Source organism: Sciurus carolinensis, chromosome 8 (assembly GCF_902686445.1).
Source record: "Sciurus carolinensis chromosome 8, mSciCar1.2, whole genome shotgun sequence".
In the NCBI taxonomy this organism is placed as follows: Eukaryota; Metazoa; Chordata; class Mammalia; order Rodentia; family Sciuridae; genus Sciurus; species Sciurus carolinensis.
In genome coordinates this window covers 46,587,859-46,610,304 of record NC_062220.1, presented here as the reverse complement: position 1 = coordinate 46,610,304, position 22,446 = coordinate 46,587,859, and the positions used below count along the sequence as shown (strand labels likewise).

Sequence of the window (22,446 nt, the reverse complement as noted above, 5' to 3'; positions counted from 1 at the left end):
AGGTAAATGTGCCTTGTCACAGGCAGCATCTGACAATGGTGTCCAACTTCAAACATATTAGCATGTTTGAACATCAAACTTGGAATTTTTTTAAGATGTGGAATTTTAACATGTCACATATAGAGTAGTTCACAAGTGAAAAAAATGCCTTTTTTAAAAAAGCAGTTGATAGTGAAAAGGTATTGCTTTAAAAGCATGCTGTATATATGTTTTAAAAATTATGCCATATGCACTGTTCCTTTTTTCAATCTCTCAAAATTATTGAGGTGCTAATCCAACTACTTAGATATTTGGGTATTTTTTTTTACAATAATATTAAATGCCCTTCAGTTTTATAAACTACAATGGTCTCTGCATTATTTCCTGGCTTCTGATTCAGGGGAGCTCTCCATAAATACAAATGGGCAGGTAGGAGCAACAAGGGCTGCAAACTATATGTCAAATAGAGAACAAGAGAAAGGTCTTTTGAAGTGTTTTGAACAGGAAGCAGTTCAGCCTTTTTAATTAGGAAGGGCTACAGCTGGAGGATATGAAGGAGGAGCACACTCCCCCAGTATTTTTTGTGGGAGAGGGCAGGGAAATATCCTTTAGGTATTGTTATTGAGTCATTGTATCTAAAGGGTATATATACATATCCCTGTACATATATAATTGCTGCCAAACTTATTTATAAAAATCTTTTCATTTAAATATTTTTCCTTTTACCTCAAAGAACTATGTGACAAGGAAAATTTATGTAACGAAACATCTTTGAAAATAATCAAACGGCTGGAGCATGTGAAATGCCCATCATTGTGGATGTTGAAATGTTTATAACATTATTACTCTTAATAGAAAGATGTTATTACCTTACATTGTAATGGTTTCCCAGTCTTTCATCACTGTTGATTAAAATCATATTGCTTCTATTTGCTAGAAGAAATTCACTTAAAGCAACCAAAAAACAAACACTTTCCAGATTGACTTAGGAGACCACTATATCAGAAATCAGGCTTAGTTGAGGTAATGTTTAAGTGATGCCCAACTACAGGATACAAACTCCATAATTCCTATGTAACTTTTTTATTTTTTTTAATCTGGTTTCTAGGAAAAAGGAAAATGATGTGAGAACATTACCTAGTATAATTTTTCCCCCTTCTCTTTCTGTAGGTATCAAGAGACAAGCACATAAGAGTTTTATGATTAAACATTTAAAAAAATCATTACTGGTCGTACAAACCATTTAGTTTTGTGGTAAATGTAATTCTGCTTTCACTATAATGTAAAAATATATCGAGTCTGACTCAAATCCAGCAATGAACTTAACACTTTTTAAAACCCTCAAATCTTTTTTTGCCTTCTAGCAAGTTAAATAAGATTTTTCAAATGTATGTCAAATAGGACATAGATTCGTGGGGGGATAAATGAACCTGAATTCCCAGTGCAGCAGTCTGTTGGTTGTTGTTCAAATTATTATGCTTTGAGACCAAGTTATTGGAGCCTGCTCCTGTGCAAGAAGAGACCCTCCAATTGCAGAAATTACTAATTTCTGCTGCTGAGTAATTTATGCTCTGTCTTAACTTTGCAAGTAAAATGATTGAGCCACCAAAACATGTGAAAATATTTACAAAACTAAAGTATAGAAGTAAGACAGGGAGAACATATGGATCATTTTAAATATAGATTCATCAACTTTTGAAGGTCATTACCAATTAAATGAACACAGATATAGTCTGTCACTTCCTTTAAGCATTTGTTAAATTATTTTAGCACATGCAGTAGGCTTTGATAGCTATTTTTTGCTATTTATCATATGTATGAAAAGAAAATATGTTAAATGTTTCAGATATTATTTCAGTTTGCTATGTTATTTAAATTTGAAGTAAACAAAAATTTTAAAATGTATTAGGTATTATTTTAAATTTCTCAAAAGGTCAGTGACTTTTGAGTAATTAGTTTTTTGCTATGTTCATATTAAACATTTTGACCCTCTTCTTGAGATTGTTCAAATAAAATCTGATATTACATAGAATTAGGTAAGAATCCTGCATGATCCTTCTAAATTATAGCATTAAAAACGAACTCTGAAGATTCTATAGCTGAATCACGAATTTGTTTTCCAGCCAGCACACTAATAATAAAGTGTATTGACAGAATTATGGTCCATCTAAATTCACATTGTTTCAGCCTTTGCAAGGTTTGGTTAAAAATTCAGACTGTAGCCTGCACAGCAGGTAGCTTTATTGTAGAAATTGTGTATTTTTAAAAAATAAATGAGCCAGGGACTTTTGTTTTACATTTTTGCTCACAATTGACATGCAATGATTTAAGCGGGTCAAAGAATTTTTATTGATTTCAAGATTAAGTTTAAACATAGATTCTTACATATGATGGAGTTTTTATTGCTATTTTAAAGATAGGTATTGGGTCAATAATTTCATATAAACAGATGGTTTCAATTCCCTGAATAACAGAATGCAGAAGGTGCTAAGTCACAGTACATGTCGCGTTTCCATCCTAGTGCAACGTGGTTATTAGACGCAGGTCTCAGACGGGCTGGAGATGCTCTCAGTGGCCCTCTTTTCACTGTTTTTTTCTTTGTATTCAGCATTTACCCTTTTCTTTCATAATGGCATGTTGTCGTTTCCTATTCCATATTCCTGTAGAAGGCTCGGGAGATCTGATCTCCATGTCAATTATGGACTCCCAACCTTGAAGACAAGAGTTCATACAACCGACTGTAGAAAAGGAATATACTCACTAAAAATCCTCTTTCAAACACTAAGTTTCTTGTAAAAAAAAAAAAAAAAGTTTCATTTCAGCAACTTGGTTTCACTTTAATAATGATTATTATTACAATTAGCAGTTTTTTCAGATTTCCAGAGTTTATTAAAGGAGACACAAGTCATTTTCTACAAGTAGGGGGCTATATTCTAAAAGGATATCACCCTGAAGTTATTACCAAAGTTTTGGACCATTTCCCACACCTTGGTACTGCCAGGGATAAGAAAAGAAAAGAAAGAAGAGAAGTCTTCAAAATCTTCTACCTTCGTTTTTATTTTCTGATTGTCCCCTCCATGATAAGAATTGGGTATCAATATATATGCTTATTTCTTCCCTAAAGATCCGTATTAATATGACTTTTATTCTACTATACACCCCCCACCTTTTTGCCTCTTATGGATCCTTAATCGTGGTAAATCCTGAAATCTCTCTGTTTTCACCACAGCTCGTGGCCCAATGATGAAGTATCACATTTAGTTGCTGAGTTTGTATATTGGATGCACACCTGCCATAATTCAAAAAACATTTGTCACTGACTACCCACTGCGGAAAAGATCTCCCTGCTTTTCTCTTTTTTTAAAGCATCCCTCCTCTCTGCCCCTTTATTTAGTGGAGCATAAGAACAATGAATTCTTTTTTACCCCTCCACAAGGGATGTATGTTTCTTCATGTATACGAAGCCAGTAGTGATTCATGGAGTTAAACATATCATTGTAAATTCATGTGTTTAAATTCATATTCGGAGATTCTTTTTTCTGTCACTATCCCTTGGGCAGGTTCCAACAGCAAGTGTGGCCATTGAGGGGGCATCCGCCCTAAACCGAGTCCGTTGGGCTCAAGGTGGCAAAGAAGTTGCTGTTGGGGACTCAGAAGGACGAATTTGGATCTACGACGTGGGAGAGGTACATGTTTGTTGTTTGGTTTTTCGTTTGAGGGGATTTTTTTTTTTTTTAACTTGTGTGTCTACTTTAAAGACCTGCTGAAATGATTGACAAGACCTTCTGGGTCATAAGAAACCTCTCAAGTGCGTTTGCAAATTTCCACTGACTTCAGTGGGAGTTTGGCAAGGCCTCCTTGGGGCCTAATTTGGTCTCCATCTCCATGCACAGGACACTTTGGTTAATGATCTGGACTCCTTTTAGACTGCTGTAGAATTCTCAGCTTCCTGTGAAGCATAGAACTCCTCACCAATTTCATGAGAATAAAAAGTTTGCCAAATTCATCACGTTATCATTAAACTTTGACTTTTTTGTTTATTTTGAAAAGTCAAGTTTTAGTTGGTATGCTTAATTAAAATGTATACTATATCTCTTTAATGAAAGCATACTCAATTAAGATGGCTGAGGTATCAGAATTTTGTATCATTTTTGTGGCATTCAAAGTTATTATATGAACTGTGTACCTCTGTGGCAGGTCTTAGCATATAGCATGTAAAATACTCTGAATATCATGACACATATCAAAAGAAAAAACCTGCACCTTTTTTCTCAGAAAAAAAATAATAATCTCCTTGAGTACCATCTTTATTTAAGGCTATGTCATTAATGAAATATACCTGAGCTTATGTTTATTTTTAATTCTGTGAAAAAGTATTGACAAAAACTTTCATTTCTTATGAGATTGAAGAAATTGTTCCTTAAAGACAAAGAAAATACTGAACTTTCAAGCAAAACAAGAGTGTTGTGCAAAGTTATTCTGGCATTGTTTGAGTCTAACATTTTCATTCCAGAGGGAAAATACACCACATTTGTATGCATAATGTCATAGACCTGGAAGGTACTCTGTGAATACCTGGTGGACACATTTAGCTGATCGCACTGAGAAGGGTATTTTTTTATGGATCCATCAAGTAGCATCCTATAAATGTGACAATCTTACCTGGTTTGTTCTATAGTGGAACTTTTGATGACATACTATATACTGCTATATGGCACAGTGGATTATATTGAAACAATCTGGGCAGTGTTTTATGAAATTTAACTGGGGACAGAAATTGAATGACCTCAGAAATGGGAGTTTTCTATTCTGGGATGAATCTCTTGGTTTTACTCTATTTCATTAGATCCTCCCCCTTGACTACTACTGATGCCTCAAGCTGAGTCATGCCACAGTGTCAAAGGCTGTTAGTATTGGCCCCCATGGGTGACAATGCAAATGGTCAGGAGACTACTGACTTATTTTGAAGTCTTTGGGAAAGAGAAAGCCCTTTGAGCCAGAAATGAAGCCAATAAAGTTAGAGCAATATTTTCTTCAGTGAGTATTCTTTATACTTAAAGCATCTTCCCCATGATCTTCACCAAAGTGAAACTAAACAGCAATAAAACCAAATACTGGATTTTGAGTTATTTCCTAAAATACAAAAAAGGGGGCAGCAGAAAATGTAAAGAAACAAAAAAAGGTTTCTTTCTTTTCCTTTGTCTCTTTGTTTCTCTCTTTCTTTCCTTTATTTGTATTAAGTGTAGTTGTGGGAGAAAAAATAAATGTGGAAACATGCTTAGAGGATAAAATGGCAGAAAGAAGATGAAACCTAAAAACTCTTTTTTCCACCTCCTCTGAATATACATAAAGTCCCTCAACTCTCTTCAGATTATTTGCAGCATTAATTGTTTTATCCCTCTTTGTTGTATCGCTGGAGAACTGAAAAACAGAATAGTTTAACAATATGGTTTATTTTTTTAAAGTCCTTTTAAAAAAAATCTTTGTGTTGATTTAGATATTATATACACATATATATTTAGATATACATAAACACGTGCAAACATACACACATACCTCTATGCAATAAGAAAACAGCATAATAGATATGCAGAATTCTCTGCAGTAGTGTTTTCATAGCTTATGGACAAAATTACTTGAATATGACTCATATTATGGGAGGATATATGATTTTTCAAAAGTTGCCTGGGCTGATATGTGGCTGCTAAAACTTCTTTCTAGGGTGCTATCATCATTTCTAAATTGTAAAGTGCTGTTATACTCATATTTCTACTATCATACCAGCAGGTCAGGCTGGTTTTCATTTTTGTATTATTGCCCTTGCTTTTCTAAGTGATATTACAGACTGTAGAAATGTCTGCAACTATAGGCCAGTCTCGCCTATTGTCTGGAGTCTAGACAGGCTATAGAAAAATCTGTGTGACACATAATAGGCCAAACAATTTGTAGGGTTGTTTATCCCTACAAATTCACTACCAGGGGGGAAAAAACAAGGATATACTATTTTATTGAGCGTAGGTAATATTACAATCTTCTAGCCCTTCTCTGAATGACCAAAAATCAGATAGACTTATACACTTGAACGAGTCTTTCTATATTGTTTGATCATACACAAAGCAATGTATAGCTCAGACTCAGACTTAACAAAATCAGTCTGTCTTAACTATAGTTTTCTTCCTAAGTACTTTGTAAAGTATCTTATATTTACTTCGAAGGGAAGAGAGGCATTTCTATTTCTCTTCTCACCTCTGTGTTCTGTTCTAAATCTCTGAAGCCCACGGGTGGAGGTGCCACGTACCGAAGGGAAAGACCATTTCCCTGTAGTGGAGGCTTAGCCAAAGCCCACTTCGGAGCGATGGTAAATACCTTCGTGGGCAAATGCTGCCATTACTGTAATTACTATTGTATCGTTCACCAGCCTAGAACTGACAGAGCACAACTGTACTTTGAAGAAAAGGGCACCCTCTCTAAACTGCCTTCCACCGCCTTCCAAATCACCTCAGCTGTGGAAAGCCAGATGGAATGCCTTCACAGAAACTGGCCCATTGAGAATTAGAGGTCAAATCTCAGGCTGGTGCATGGGGAAGGGGTTTGAGTAGGAAGCAATTTCAAAAGAAAAAAATATAGAGGAAGAGAAAAAATATGACATTGAGGACCAAATTGTTGGTAGGCTGTGTTACGGTTATCAGTATTCAAATTCAGTTTTCTGGTTCCCATTAAAACTGAATTCCTCGCCAGGGTCTTGATGGCCTTTGAATCGAAAGCCTTCTTTGTGGAACCCTCCAAAAACAAGATGAAATACTTAAAGCCTTCTAGTACAATCTATGTAAGAAAATAAATGGTAGTTTTGAGAGTCCACATTATTGATCTGTTTTCCTTGGGATCTCAGTATATTGAACATACATCTGCCTGGGGAAAACATCTCACATTCCTTCTCCCATTGTTGACATGACCAAGACCAATGCTAGGCTGGGAAGAAAGGAGAGCAGCTCTCTCATTCCATAAGTGAATCCATTTCACGTGACTGGGACCTATGCAATTGTATAGAGCCAGGTACTTAGGGGAGCACTGAACTTGGTTTAATGCTCTGTTGTCATTTTCTTGCAATCATTAAAAATGTTTCAACAGTGGGCTCCATGTTTTCATTTGCATGGGCCTCCCAGATTACGTAGCCAATCCTGTCCACAAGAGTATTTCTCTTAATACACTGACCACAAGGGAAATCAGAAACAAGAAATGTTAGCCCTGACCTAGATCATTAGAAAGAAGGAGAAACCTCTAGAAATGTGGTTAAATGTAGTACATGCTGCATGATTTTCTTAATACCTATTTCTTAAAACTATTTTAAAATATGAATGAGGAAAGCAATGATTCTGTGTTAGAACCTCATCAGGTGCATAAAGATAGAGCCGAAGCCAAACTGGATTTTCTGATTCCACCTCCCCACAACCCTGTTTTGATCGCATTATAATTTTAACTGAAAGTATAATATAATTTTGGGTAAGATCTCTATGATGCCTACTTCATCAGTGGAAGGGGGAGATGACGGTTCTCTGTCCACACAATTATCAAGAGCTCCCTGATAAGAAAGACTCCTGTGACTACCAGTGGAGACATTTCCATTCAAGTACGGGTAGACTTGCCATCCTGTGAGACCTGGCACTCAACGAGAAGGGCACTGCAGAGAGGTGCCCTGGTGTCACCAGTCGCTAACAACCGTCTGCCTCATCTCCTGTCCCAGCTGAGGCTACAGCTGCTGCAGGGAGTCCCAGCACAGCGCCCCCATGATCATGTTCTTCTCTATTATGTACAATTATCCTCCATGACTTCCAAGATGATGGCAGAGAACAGTGGCTTGAATCCAGATTTACTGATGCAATTTATTATGAACTTCTGAGGAGGTAAACAGAGGATTGTATATGAGCTCACTGAAATCACCAGATTGAATTTGTCCATCCCCCACCCACCTACCTTTTTTTTTTTTTTTGTTACATTTAAATGTCAAAAGCATTAGTAATGAATCAGGAAGTAAAATATAAAACAGCCGTGTTTTCAGGTAGGCCACGTGATGCAGTGTTTATACAGCACACATTTTGGGTTGTTTGATTTCAGCATTGTATCTGGAAAATATACTGTACACATTTATTTTCACAGATAGGGGTCTATTTTCTTTGCAGAACAGGTGCTTAACTCCCATTAGCAAAAATGGAAGTTATGCAAATCCAACAAAAGACAGAAGAGACCCCTTTTTATTATTTGGTTGTAGTTTTTATTCTATTTGTGCTTTGAAAAGCTACTTAAATGAACAGTGGTTGCATGTACTATTTAAATTTTCTGAGATCTAAAATTTTAAAAATGAGCCTAGCCCTTGATTAAATTTTGAGAAATCCCTAAACTATGGGATGCCACAAGTTTGGGTATGGTAGGGTCCCATTCAATTAATGAAATATGGGTAAGATAGCAAGTCATAGATTAAATGTAACCGGAAAATATTGGGCGTATTAGAACACATAAAGAGCTGATAATCATCGTTGGACTTTTTGATGTGTGAATACACACATTTTAAAGAATTAAAAATAAAAATTACTCACTGCCACAGATGTTTTACTGATTAGCAAGATTTTCTGTATACGTGGAGCTGGTCTTAACAGCGCATGGGTCAGTGCGTATAGAATTATTCACGTGTCCTTATGATTGATAGTCAGCCTATCTACCTGTCTTTCTTGCAGATGTGTTTTATAGAAAGCCGGCTGCCATTGTTAATGCTTCAGTGCTGTCACACAGATGCGGCTGTCATAAATATCCCCTGACAACTATGTTTGCTGCTTATCTGAATTAGTTAGAATGCTGTTTGCAGCTCCAATTTTGAAAGAAGCAGTTTATCTTCCACCTCCTATTATTTCTTTTTCCATTAACCTCTTCCAGGGAAGATTTTGTTTTCAGTTGTGATAAATACACATAGCTTTCAAATCCCTGATTATATTTTTACAGAAGTCAAAGGATAAAATTCCAAAATAATTTTCAGCTTAGAGTAGGATTTGAAAAATCAAATGATAACTTAAAAATGGTGATTTGTGAGATGGATAAACCTTATCACCCTTGCTTTATTTGGTATTCCATTGACTAATTACCAAATAAAACACACATGCACCTTTAAATTTGAATTCTTAACTTTGGTAGCATTACAAATTGCTTGTTTGATCTGATTGGGGGCTGAAAGAATACCAGTCATTTCATTACAAATTTCAATAAATACGATGCATTTTGTATTCATTCAAATATTTAAGTACCTTGAAAATTTTTCAGAAAGGAAAAATGCAGGTGAATATGAGAGGTCATATTTTACTGCTAAAAAAATAAAGCATGCTATTAAGTATCCTTTTTAATATATTTTAAAGCTGAAGTGAAAAATTAGACTCAAAAGTCTATTTGGAATCCCAACAGAAAAATGATCTGTGTGATGTTCTTTAGAATGACGGTCAAGGTATTGTATATAAGGACTATTAAAAAGGGCCCCATCAGTTTTCACAGCCAGCAAGAATAAGAAGAAAAAGAAAATGATTCCATGTACCGTTTCTCTTGCACTTTAAATAGCAGTCTAGTGTAGTAACATCTGATAAACTGCAAGCGCTGGGAGTTAGAAAGGGTTTGAGTGACATAAAATAAATAGAACACATTTATGGATTTTAAGTGGATTACACTTAAGCAGTAATTGTTTGCTTTGTGGAACTACTTCATATTTTCCAGCAGAGCAGGAACTATATCTATTCTCATAAGGAGACTGGGCCTTTAATGTAAGTAACTGTCTTCCTTGGGAAGAGGGTACACAGAACAAAAAATAGGAAGTTAAACTGAGATTTGGGGATTCATTCAAACAAGAATCTCTTGATGAAAAAGAATTGCATTTGAAATCAGTCAATTATTGTGCTTTCTGAAGACTGTTACCCCTGCTCAAGATGAACCCTCCAGCATGGCTGAGCTTTGGCAGCCTTCAGAAGAGAACAGGCTTGTCTCAGCCACGTCCAGTTATGATCATCCCAGGCACTCGTTTTTCTCATTAAGGGAACAGGGCAGGAACTTGCTAGTTTCTCCAAGGCCTTTGCAAGTACTGGCTTATTCTTTGATGGAGAAACAATATTAGTTTCTTTAGCGGATGCTAATTATTTCCTTTGGCTTTCCCTCCATGGAAAGAAAAGATAGGCATAAATTCTTCCATGATGTGAAATGTCCAGATAGAAATAGAATATCCAAATACCCAGTTCTGTCAATAGCATGTAGATATTTTATAACTCAGAAACAAAAAGTTGGGATTTCTGCTGGATTTTTCAGATTTTATCTGACTGTTAAGTGTTATGGCCACAATGCTGTGCAGTTAAGTCACAGAGCACAAAGGCATATTTGTATGGGCAGATTTGGGGTGCTAATAAATATAATTATATGAAATCAGCCACTTTGAAATAATGTATTAATTCAGCTCTTTGTCATAATAAATTACATGTGTTTAAAAAAATAATTATTGTAAAACGTATGATTGTAATTTTAGTATTAACTTGATTTCTCCTGGGAAAAGTGCTTAATTTTAAAAAGAAAAGAAAAGGTGCTATTAATTCCAATTAATGTTATAATTACTCATCTTATAGTGAATGTAGTAGCAGTGGCTTTCATTTTGATAATGATACATGTAAAAGACCATGATTAGACTAATTATTATATAAATAGTGTGCTTATTCAGACAGCATTAGTTTATGAAAATGGACGTAAAGGATTAATACCTTTTCAAGCAATTTTTTTTTGAAGTGATATAAAAATACTTGCAACTTTTATGTATTATGAGGTGGTTGATTAAATGAAAAGAAAGCCCTAATATCTAATTTTGTAAAAACCAATTAATGTGTGTATAGTAATTTGCAATATTCAGTGAAATTCATATATTCTCATTTCGTTGATAAATGGTCTATGAATATAAACCTACTGAAACAAGAACCAGTTGTATAATTAATCATCTTTATGATTCTTCTGTGGTTTCAAACTGTCATTTTCAATAGCGGTTTGGATTCTGAAGCAGTCATTAATTATAGTGTTAATTTTTTTAATGGCTGACAAAATTGTGTTTGGTTTTAGAATTTCAAAACTACTAAATTTTATCTTGAAAATTGCCTCTTAGAACAGTAGCCTCAAATCACAGTTTAGAAGGCCCAGTATGAAGTTGTCCGATCATGTATGGATCTAAACTCACACTGGTCTGTATAGAAAGAGATCATCAATTATTTTTTACTCGTATTTGTGTGCCTCTATTAGCATATCTAAATTATAATATGAAGTTAAATATCTTCTTATTTGTGTTTATGTATAAATATTTTCATGCCATGTAGATTGGATTGCAAAGTGAGTTAGTGAATGAATCATATTCTGCTTTCAAATAAAGTTTACACAAATCTTTGAGAATGTCAACTATCAGAACATCTTTTAAAATTTAAAACATAAATTATTTATTATTTAAGGAACATCCAAGCTTCTAACATTGTAGGAGAAATTTTGCACTTTTACTTTGAAACTACTAGGTAGATAAAATTGATCTGTGGCCCTTTCTCCTGCTGACCACTCAGTTGTTTTCCAATATTTAGAGTAAATCTTTTATTTTTATTGGTTCCAGCATTAAGTTCTCTCAGATGGAAGGCAAATGCCTTCTAGTATCATAAAGACAAAATGCCACTTTGCCTATTAATGTCAGCAACCCCCCTTTGGCAGTCACATGCACGGATGGTTGTTCTCACCTTTGGAGTGTGGCATCCACAGAAGCACACAAAGTGGGTAGAGTCGTCTATCAGAACAGGCTAACCTCTTCACGCTCGGTGTCTGGTGCATAATAGGCACTCAGTAAATATTTGATGGGAGAATGAATGATTCACAGGTGAAAATTTGGGAGAAAATGAAGCAAAAGCTTCATTGTGTGAAGCATTCAGAATGCAGTCTCCAAGTTGGCTATAGATTGAGGTACAGAGAAAATTTCATTTACATTTGCTCAGAAAAACATATTTAGAAAATATATTTTGAAAAGGGTACTTATCCTTCCTCCCCAGTCTTTATCCCAGTCTCCCTCCCCTCCTGTGCTTTTAAAAGTGAGCAATTGGCCACTAGAGCAATGAAAGCATAACAGTTGATTCAAACAGTTGTCAAACCACTGGAAAAATGCTTCCTTTTCATTGTGCTTTTTTTGGACACTATAGATATGGTAAATCATGAACTGCATTATAAAAATGCCTCTTTTATGCCCAAACATTCAGTAGGAGGGAATGACATTTCTTTTATTACCTTGGTAAATGTTTTTAAGGTGTTTAGCAATAAGCCTTCTTTTTGTCAAAACTGCTTAGATGCTGTGGTTGCTAGGAATTTACTAGAAAACCTATAGTTAATAATATCAAGAAAGGAATGGATAGATGGTTAGTCAGCTAATAGGACAGATCACCTTGAGTAGCACATGCTTTTTCTTTTTCCTGCCATTTTCTTGATCTTTTGTGCTGTGGGAAAAGGGATAATTGAAAGTTTAGAAAGTTTATTTTCCACATTGCTCATCAGCCACTGTTTTTAGTGTTTTCTTCATCTTTTGGACCAAGAAATGAATTGTGCCAAGTAGTAAAAATTATATTTAGGGAAAAAATAATAATGCTTAAAAGATATCTAAGAAAGGAAGATGATACTATTTTAATACAAATATGAATAAGGATTATCTTTTAAGTCTTAGTAAGTTAACTCGCTCTTCTTCAGTTTTTTTTTTTTTTCTTTACAGGTAAAAACTTCAGAATTTTGACATGCTTTTTAGATTGCTAAATTTTAACCTGAAGAGTATGTTAAAATGTTAATTTCTTAAGATAGTGTTTAAAGTATTAATTTCCTTGGATATTTACTGGGTTATTGAAATTGATATAGACCCCTACCTTTTACTATTTACTTTGTCTTTTATGTCCTACTTTCATTTCTTACCGTAATTAGGTGGTAATGGATTTTTTTCAAAGTGTTGTTCTAAGAATCATGTAGTAAAAATAAATTGCTCATTTAAAGATTCAGGGAAGAGACCTTTGGCAGAGGGTCTCAAGCTTCTTGGGTCCATGAGGGTTCCCCTGGGTGGAATATTCACATGAAAAGAAATTCAAGAATAGTCAGATACCATTGGGGTGTAATAGATTAGAACACTCCTGAGTTTCCCAGAAATTTTAACCTATCGACTGGGAATGGCAGACTCTGCAGAGCGGAGACTTGTGTGATTCCTGCTTTCTCCTCTTCTCTGAAACTGCTCTAAATACTAAGTTACCACACAGTATATCTTTTTGTGGTAGAACCCTGTAGTACATTTACACCCTCTGTATACTGCGTTCTGGCTCAGAATTCTGGTCGGTGGTTTCATCCATTGTTAACAGTGATGCTAGACTCTCCCGAGAGTTAAATACAGTGGAGCTGTATTTATGTGAAGCCGGGATGCTTGGCTGTTCCTGCGGCTGTTTCATCGCTTATTACCTCCCACTTTGCTCCCATCTGTGTGTGTGGCAAAGGGAATTGTCCTACAAAATACAGGCTTCCTCTGAACACAGACGTGCATTTGTGTATCAGTAAATCAACAGTCTCTTGAATTTGGGTGCCATTAATAATTGTACTTTTTATAAAGCTTTTAGAGCTCAGAAGGGTTTAGCAGTCGTTTGGTGGGAACTGACACACACTTCTACCGTCTCTGTAAATGCATTAAAAAAGAACAGGTATTAAAGTGAAAAGGTAATTTGTAAGATATCTTTTTAACAGAAAACTTGAATGTTTAGGTTAAAACAGAAGATGGATTTGTTATGTGTCTGTTCAGAATCAATGGTTAGTATAATAGTCCCACAGACTTTTTTTTAAATGAGTTCATTTAATTGAAAGATTATAAAGATGCCGATGAACTGCATATCCATGGAATATTTATCTCAAAACCTAGAGTCCTACTCACTTAATTTGTTTGCCATGGTTAATGTATCTGAGAAACCAAACTGAAATTACTGAATGCTTTTCTAATGTCTTAATTATCCAAGATTTTTAAAAATTACCTACTTTTTAAACTAAGCAATGCCTGAAACAGATATTTTTACCATAAAAAATACGCATAGGGCTGGTAAGAGTTACTGTAGACAATGTAGCAATTTAAAATTAGCTGCTAGGTACTATAAACTCTTAAAAATTACTAAAAAACAAGGGAAGTTTGACTCAGGACTGTTCAAAATGGTTAGCCAAGTTCTAATAAGAGAAATGTGGATGGTATCTGTGTATTTAACCCTGGTTATAAAAAGTCACTTCATTTTTTATAACAGCATATTCAGCTGCTACCAAGCCTTATAACTTGAGGTGAAACAGAATCTTGCTGTAGAAAGTGCCATAACAAAGAAATAACTAGATTAGGATGTATTGATCATATGTGAAAAACAAAAAATATGTATAGATATGAGTGTGTGTTTATACTTACAAAGAATATTTATATTTTAAATTTAATTTTTAAATCACCAATAAAAATAACTGGCATTTCTCTTGTGATCTGAAAAAACTCTTTCCCGGTACCAAGCTCATGAAAGTTAGCTATTATTAAAAGTATGACTACTTAAGAAATCATCTGAGTTTTTAACTAAAATGTGGTAAAACATAAGGGAAATTTCCTTTTTAAAAAATGCAATTCTACATAGGTGAAAGAAGAAAATGGGATAAAGTGAAGAGAGAAAGAAATAAGAAAATAAGAAAAAATGGGAAGAGAATAAATATTAAGAAGAAAAAAAAGAAAATATTATTTATTCAGGGTTTATCATCTGCCAAGGGTTTATCATCTGCCAAGCACGATGCTAAGCTCATTGGGGTTTGTTTATTTGTTTGTCTTATTTAATATTCAAAACAGTCCTCAAAAATAGATCTTATAATTCCTTTCACACAAATGAGGAAGTGAAGATCAGCAACATTTCCTAAGAAAATACAGAAAATAAGTGGCAAAACTGCTTAAAAAAAGAGAGAGAGAGAGAGAGAGAGAGGGAGAGAGAGAGAGAGGGTGGGGGGAGAACATGATCTGATTGCTATCTGAGGTGGAAAAAGTCAACACTGACTCTGTTCTCAAACTCTAGTTACTGCACATTCTGTGCCTCCTGGTAGGTACCCAAAAAACCCAGGAATGACACCCAGTGGCCACAGATGTGCAGCAGGAGCGGGTGAGGATGAGGAATGTCCAGAGGTCCCTCAGACAGAAAGAAGGGCCAGATCCAGGATGCAACCTCACAAGTAGTAGGAGAGGGGAGCAGCTACAGTGACCCATTTTCATGATTTTTTTTACATGATTTCTGCACTTTTGCTTTCTATTTTCAACCTTTTGTCTCCCAAGCATCTTAGAAAATTAAAAACAATCTTTAGAATCTTTTAGCTGGTGACTCAAATTCATTACTGACCTGCCATTCTCCCTGGAATGCTGGCCTTTCTTAAAGGGTGAGGCTCTTGATTGCCCCACACAAATAAGTGAAAGTTATGTGGCCTGAAGCAGACCATTTAGCTCCCTCAACTTCCCTTCCCCACCTGGTAAAGACAGGTCTGTACCCTGTTCCTTAACATCTCCATTGCAATCAGAATTAATTGTTAAAGAAAAAAAAATTTAAGCCAGAAAAATGCTGTAGAATTGATATGCATGACCCATACATATTATTTTCAGGAACCGGTTCCATCCGAGTAACAATTTAAAGAAAAAGAGCGCCTGACTCTTGCATGCTGGCCTCGCAGCACTTCTTCAGTTAGATTACCTTTCTCGTTCTCTCACATCTCTGTTGATAAATGGCCAGACGTCATCATCCCCATTTTACAATTGAGGCATTGAAAGGTTAAGTGCTTGACCATAGCCAGCCACCGAGACAAGAGCAGGACTCCGGTCTCCAGTCCAAATCTGAGGTTCATTTTGCTGCCTCCTTATGACCAAATTGCTACCTCAGTAACTACCCTTGGCCTTCGTCCCCTTGGCTGTAAAAATAGGGTCATACTATATCTATAAAAGGTGGTCGCTCTTAGAGCTAAGATTTTATTATCCCAGGAAGCAGAGCTCTTAGTGCTTTTAGTATTAAAATGCTTTATACATTTAGCAAAAAGAAAAAAGAAAAGAAATTAGAAAACAGTCATTGAACAGGGGGTGGACTGGCTGTTGGTGAACTCTGTTCTAAGAAGCAGTGGGAAACTATGAGTCATCCCCGACCTCTGATGTGACTTCAGCAGATGAATCTGAAGACAGAAAACGTTTCCAGATCCACTTTGATTCAGAACAATGTTGGACAAGTTTTACAAGTCCTTCTTTAATGGCATTGCTTTGATTTTACTATGGATCATTTTCCTCCCATTGCTTTGCCTCTATTTTTAATTGAATGGAATTATTCATCACCATCAGAAACTTGGGAATATTTTTCCTATCACAAATGTAAATTGTTTAGAAATTATTCTGAATTATTATGTTTGGGGGGGAAATCCATAGTGATACTTGGATGCTCTAGATTTAGGCTTTCATACTTTAATAGAAACTTGGAGAGAGGCTGAAACAGTGCTATTAGCATGCATTTCCCTCCCTGCTACTTGGTACACAACAGATATCAGGAAATGTTGCAGTCATTACTGTAGGAAGGCACATTTTAGGCAGTTCATCTTCTGAGTATAGGTGAATCTAAAAAAAAAAAAAATCTATGCCAGTATTCACACATTTTGACCTACAAAAAAAACATAGAGTTTTCACCTGTATTTCATAGTTATCATATTCTGAAAGGATTTACTTTTACTTCTAACACTGTGTCTGGCATATAATTGGTGTTCAATCAATGCTGATTGAGTATTGAATATATTTGTGTGCTAACTAGGACACACGAGAGCAGTCTCATTCTTTAACATGAACAAAGATTTTTCCTATTTGATGAGTGATGAGTAAGGTACTATTGGATTAAAAGCCTCCTAGGGAAAGTTTTGAGTGCATTTATGCCCTTGAGTCTCTCCCTCACCTTTTCTAACCAGAGAGTACCAGGCAGGAACTGCCAAGGGTAAGAAGGATGATTCTGTCCAAAGAGATTCCCTTCACAGTCATAGATGTAAAGTGACAAGAATGACCTTCTTGTTTGTCAGGACACCTGTTTGGCCTTACCTACAAGTAATTCAAATGCCAAAAATTATTACTCTGAGGGTGGAAACAGGCTGTGAATGCACATTCACACATTCAAGCTAAGATTATACTTAAAGTGCTTCCTGATGGTGATATTTAATTCTAAAAATGGGACAGTCTGCAGTTCACCTTCTAAATCTAACATTACAATCATGTTGGGTTATTTTTATAGTCAACTACATGAAAAAGCATAAAAGGATGAGGTAGTAAATGTATTCCAAGTTTCTAGAAGTCAGTGTGCTTTCTTCATGTTCCACTCTAGAATTGTGTGTCTGTGAACTAATTTTTTTGAGAAGTTTATGATGTTCTAGAGAGAAAAAGACATGGGAAACACAAAATTTGCTGAGATAAACAAGCTTTTAATATATCGACAAGCTACCTGAAACTTTAGCAAATCAGGAAGAAAACGTTTGAATACTGTGAAAACATTTGTGATAACCAATCTGTAATTTTAAGGGCATTTGTTGATAAAATACTGTCTTGCCCCAGTGGAGGAGTTCAAATTGTAGTTTGATTTCTGGGTTATTTTTGTAATTTTTTGTTATTTTGTTAAACAGAAACATTTAACTTTGATAATGTTTACTCTTAAGAAGTTAGATGTGCACTTTTATATAGTGTAAATGATCTTCAGTTCTGTCCCAAAATGTATCTGGGTACATATTCAAGCCTCAGTTTCATAATCTTTACTAGGGTCATTTCAACAGTGCAGCCCTTACTACACAAAATTATGTAAATACATTTACCCATTTTCTTGTTTCAGTGCATAATTTCTGTACATTGCTATCGATAAAGCATACAGGGTATCATATGTCAATTTAAACTTGTTGCATGTTAACCAGTAATAGAGTTTCATATTTGGGAACCAAACTCAGCTCTTTATGCTATGTGTATCAGTTAATATTACCCCTTTTCCCCAGTATTTAAAATTATATGAAGATCTGAGTTACCTTAGCTTTCGCTTTCTTCTTACCTTCTTTGAGAAAAGGTTACAAATGTGTTATGATGGGACTTTGTCTCTCTTAGTCTTTTGTTGTTCTTTTTGGAAGGACTTGGCCAGGTGTTGGAGGAAGGAAAAGAAATCGTGGATCTATTCTTTTGTATACATATGATACCAACCATTGGATGCTTATGCTTTGAGTTAGCTCTTTTCTATCTTTTATTTGGGGGGTTTCACTTCCCCAGTGCAGAATTATCTAAAATCAAAGACAAAAGTGAAGAATAGTGAAACATAGGAAAAGAACTCAAAGTGGGAGAACATACAAACAGGTAAACAGTGTCATTTAATATTATTGTAAATTTCTGTCGTTGCTGAAAAGAAATTTAGATTTATTTCAGTAACTAGAGAAGTATTTAATCATTCAAAAACTTTATGCGTATGACTAAATGAGAGTTCTTGTTGGTATAGAATTTCCAAAATAGGTTCAAGAACTTGTTTCCCCACCTATATATCATTTCCAGAATTATATTCTTGAAACATTTAACCTTCATAGTAGAACACTAATTTAAGGACATATTTTAGGGAACGACATTGCCATTCTCCAATAAGTTTTCTTGGACAAATAGTATCTGAGAATATAACTCCTTCCAATAAAAACTTAAAGTTCCAGTCATCCGTCTGTGTGTAGTGGATAATTTTCCAGCTATAGAAGTGATCAAAATGCTCAGATTTATTTTCTTCCTCTTTTTAATTTTTAAAAATAGATGTTGATTGTGGTGAATATGTTTTTAATGTTTATGGAATATGTGGATTGCATGTGTGATACTAGTATGTAGATGGATTGATTTTACCATCTTATAGGGTAAAACTCCAAGAAAATGACTATAATGTCTAAATCAATTTTATTCTATATGAAATCCTTCAAATTTCTACTCAATTCTATTTTTCATCTTCAAATAATTTTCTTTTCTATTGCAAACACTTGCTCGATATCTTTAAGCAATTCAGTTATGGATGTTATGTACAGAAATCATTGTTTTAAAACATCTTACAAAACTTCATATGTTCATTTTTCATTGGGGGGCGGTGCGTGTAATTCCCTCCTCACTGGATTATACACAGGAGAAGATATTATTGGGGAAATTTTCTAAATCTTCCTTTTTGGCAAATCAGTATAGCTAATGGCTAAGATCCAGATATTGGAACCAGAATACACTGACACAATATTTGCTAAACATGCAATCTTGCTAAGATTATTTAATCTTTCTGTGCCTCAGTTTCTTCTTCTATAAAATCAACTATCTTACTCTTCATATGTAGGGTAAAATTGTCATCCCCAGGATTGCTGTGAGAAATGAGTCAATATGTATGTATAATACTTAAAACAGAACTCCTGGTAAATACTGTTTTGTAATACAATTTTTCATAGTTATCATTAAATTAAGTCTTGCTGGAAAAACCCAAGCATTATTTTAGAGCAGAAAAATTTCTGTGTATATGTAAGCTATTCTTTTGACATGTATGTTAGCACATTAAGAAAAGGATCGATAGCATTTACTAGAAAGAAAACACCACAGTTATTTCAAAATCTTGGTTAATAATGCATTTTTTATTTGCTGGGTTCAATGTAAGCCTGACCTTCTTATGAAGAAGTTTCATTACTAAAAATGCTTTCATGGGGCTGCTGTAATTGTATAGTTAATGTAAGTTTTTAAAGTTCGATAAATTCCATGAGTGATTTTGTTTCTAAGAGTGACATTATTCTCTCATGTTAGGTTAAGAGCAACACTTCAGTTCCCACTTGATTCAAAGAAGAAGAATATTTGGTTTCCTTTACATTCCAAGGGAAATGTCTGCTTTGGGAGGAGCCGCCACTCGGGCGTCAAGGCTTGCAAATGTAAAAGATATCTTGTTCATCATTTCTCCATTGATTTGCTTTGCAGCTGGCAGTTCCCCACAATGATGAATGGACCAGATTTGCCAGGACCCTGGTGGAGATTCGTGCTAACAGAGCTGATAGCGAGGAGGAAGGCACTGTTGAGTTATCTGCCTAGTGGGATGGAGCCGCCCCCAGCGCACCCACTTCCCCTGCTAGAGCTCAGCATCTGCAGTGAAGCCCGTTGTATTATATCCGTGTCCATTCAGTATCAGTATTGCCGTGATATTTTGGGTGCCATATTGTGCCAGTTTTGCTCCAAGTATTCCAAATGTATCAGACCATGCTCTCCATTGACCTGAACTTCACCAGAGCATTTCTACCTTTATATTTCTGTCTCAAAAATGAAGGGGGTGGGGGACCTTTACGGGTTTAGTTGTTGCCTTTTAACTACTTAGTAGCTGTATTTAATAGCTGGAAACCTCTGGTTAAATTTGTGCTTACATGCACTTCTGGCATAGTCCTATTAAATCCATATGAAGCCAGATATGATTGGGTGCAGATGTGGTGTGCCTCATGATATGGTACAGGGCCAAAGACTTGAGATGTGGTGTTTTACATGGTGACTCACATTATGAATGGATTTACTAGAAGAACATTGCTGCTCCTTATTTATTGTAGTGTGCTGCATGGAACATATTTATTTGAAAGCATTAAAATAAACGATCCTAGAGCATGTGCATAATGAGAGGACTGTATTCTCTCTGCTGCTGTTGAGGTTACATTAAGTTCCAAATAACAATTACAGTATGCCAGTTCCACTGAAAACACAAAGTCTTTAGAGGTTTGTTGTAGTGAATGGAATGGATTTTAATGCCTATTATTTCTAGGTACTTTAACAATATTTCAAATATAGTTGACCATTGATACTTGTCATTCAAGCTAATACAGTCCAACAAAAATCTGTGGTTCCTAAATATGACACCAGTATTACCAATAAAATGTTCCAAACCAGGTCTGCATCGGTGTGGGTAAATCCTTTGCTTGGGGAAAGGCTGACTTGAATTCTCTGGTGACGACGGGTGGGAAAGATACATTAGGGCCATGTTAAAGATTGATCATGAGTTTATAGGCAGCCGACCTGGCTGGTCTTAAACCTAGACTCCTAGTTTTACTTTTATGAGGGAATGTGTGTGGTTTGGGGGGAGGTGCTCCCTTGCCTCCGTCACCAAAGTCACCCTTGTCCAAAGACAATTTCAAACAGTGGAATAAGAAGATGAGTTAAGATTAATACCAAATGTTCCACACATTTCTCTTTTTAAAAAATTTCACACTAGAAAATGATGTTTCTTACTATTAAACTAGGAAATACGTCTATAAATGACTTTTTGTTTCAAAAGGTCACTTCATGCCTAGAGAGAATGAAAATAAATAGTGGTTAAACCTTTGAAGACAGGGTTTCAGCTTTTTAGGAGGAAAGTTTTCATTGGTGTTTTGTTTGTAGGGATTCCTTGAACTAAAATCTCTCATTTTTAAGATTATGATACACTGTTCACAAAATGCCCTGCAGCATCTACATATTTAAATTCTTCATAATGAAAAATGAAATTTTGTGAATTTTAAAAATGAGTGTCTAAAATAGGTTTAAAAGCAATCTAATGAAAAGTGTATAAAATTTCTCAAACATACATTAAAAATACCTAAAAATAAATCAAAGCTCATGAGTTGTCACTGTGGACAGAACTCTGAGTGATTCAATGAGTGAAGCCTGTGAAAAGCATGGAGACCACAGTCACTTTTAGGATTCACATGAAATGTGACAAACCCTTATGTGCTTATATATCCCACTGTGATAGCTAGTCTCCAGAATGTGCCCTCAGGTCTTATCCCTCAGATCCCACCTTGACCCGGGGCTGACTTTCTGTAACTGATAGGACATGGGTTATGTGATGCTACATGACTTTCAGGATGTCTTAGCCAGTTGGGGCTCTTAGAACAGAATATCACAGACAACGTAGCTTAAATAACCAAAATTTATTTTTCACAGTTCTGGAAATGGGGAAGTCCACTTTCAAGACACCAACAGATCCAGCTACTAGCAAAGGCCCTCTTCCTGGTTTATACTGCAGATAGAGTAGAGAGATCATCTCTCATATCTTATATAGATACAGATCTCATTCATGAGGGCTCCACCCCCATGACCAATTATCTCCCAAAGGCCCCACCTCCAAAAACCATTTCTTTGGGGATTTAGGCTGTGAATTGAGGCAGTGGGGGTAGGAGTCATAAATGTTGAGTCCACATCCCAGGACAAAGTTTAAGGGGACTTACGGCATCCTTCCAGTTTGCTTGGCACACTCACTCTTGGACCCTGATTCAGCTCACAGCCATTGAAATCATCCCAGCTGATGGCTCAGATGAAATGTCGTGGCTATGAAAGTGGGCCTCTCAGATCTATCGCAGAGAATGTAATTGATG

General features: G+C 35.5%; 1 protein-coding gene across 4 annotated transcripts in view; it reads left to right on the top strand.

Annotated features, from left to right (window-relative positions):
- Dync1i1 (dynein cytoplasmic 1 intermediate chain 1) overlaps positions 1-21,847 on the top strand; it is a 295,555-nt gene extending 273,708 nt beyond the window's left edge. Inside the window, exons 15-16 of one of the 4 annotated variants that reach the window (XM_047561955.1) lie at positions 3,540-3,665; positions 20,036-21,847. In XM_047561955.1, coding sequence (XP_047417911.1) covers positions 3,540-3,665; positions 20,036-20,146 — 237 coding nt within the window. In that variant the 3' untranslated portion in view covers positions 20,147-21,847. The remainder of the gene's footprint in view (positions 1-3,539; positions 3,666-20,035) is intronic. The other 3 variants (XM_047561952.1, XM_047561956.1, XM_047561953.1) reach the window with 3 other exon arrangements.
- The last annotated feature ends 599 nt before the right edge of the window (positions 21,848-22,446 follow it).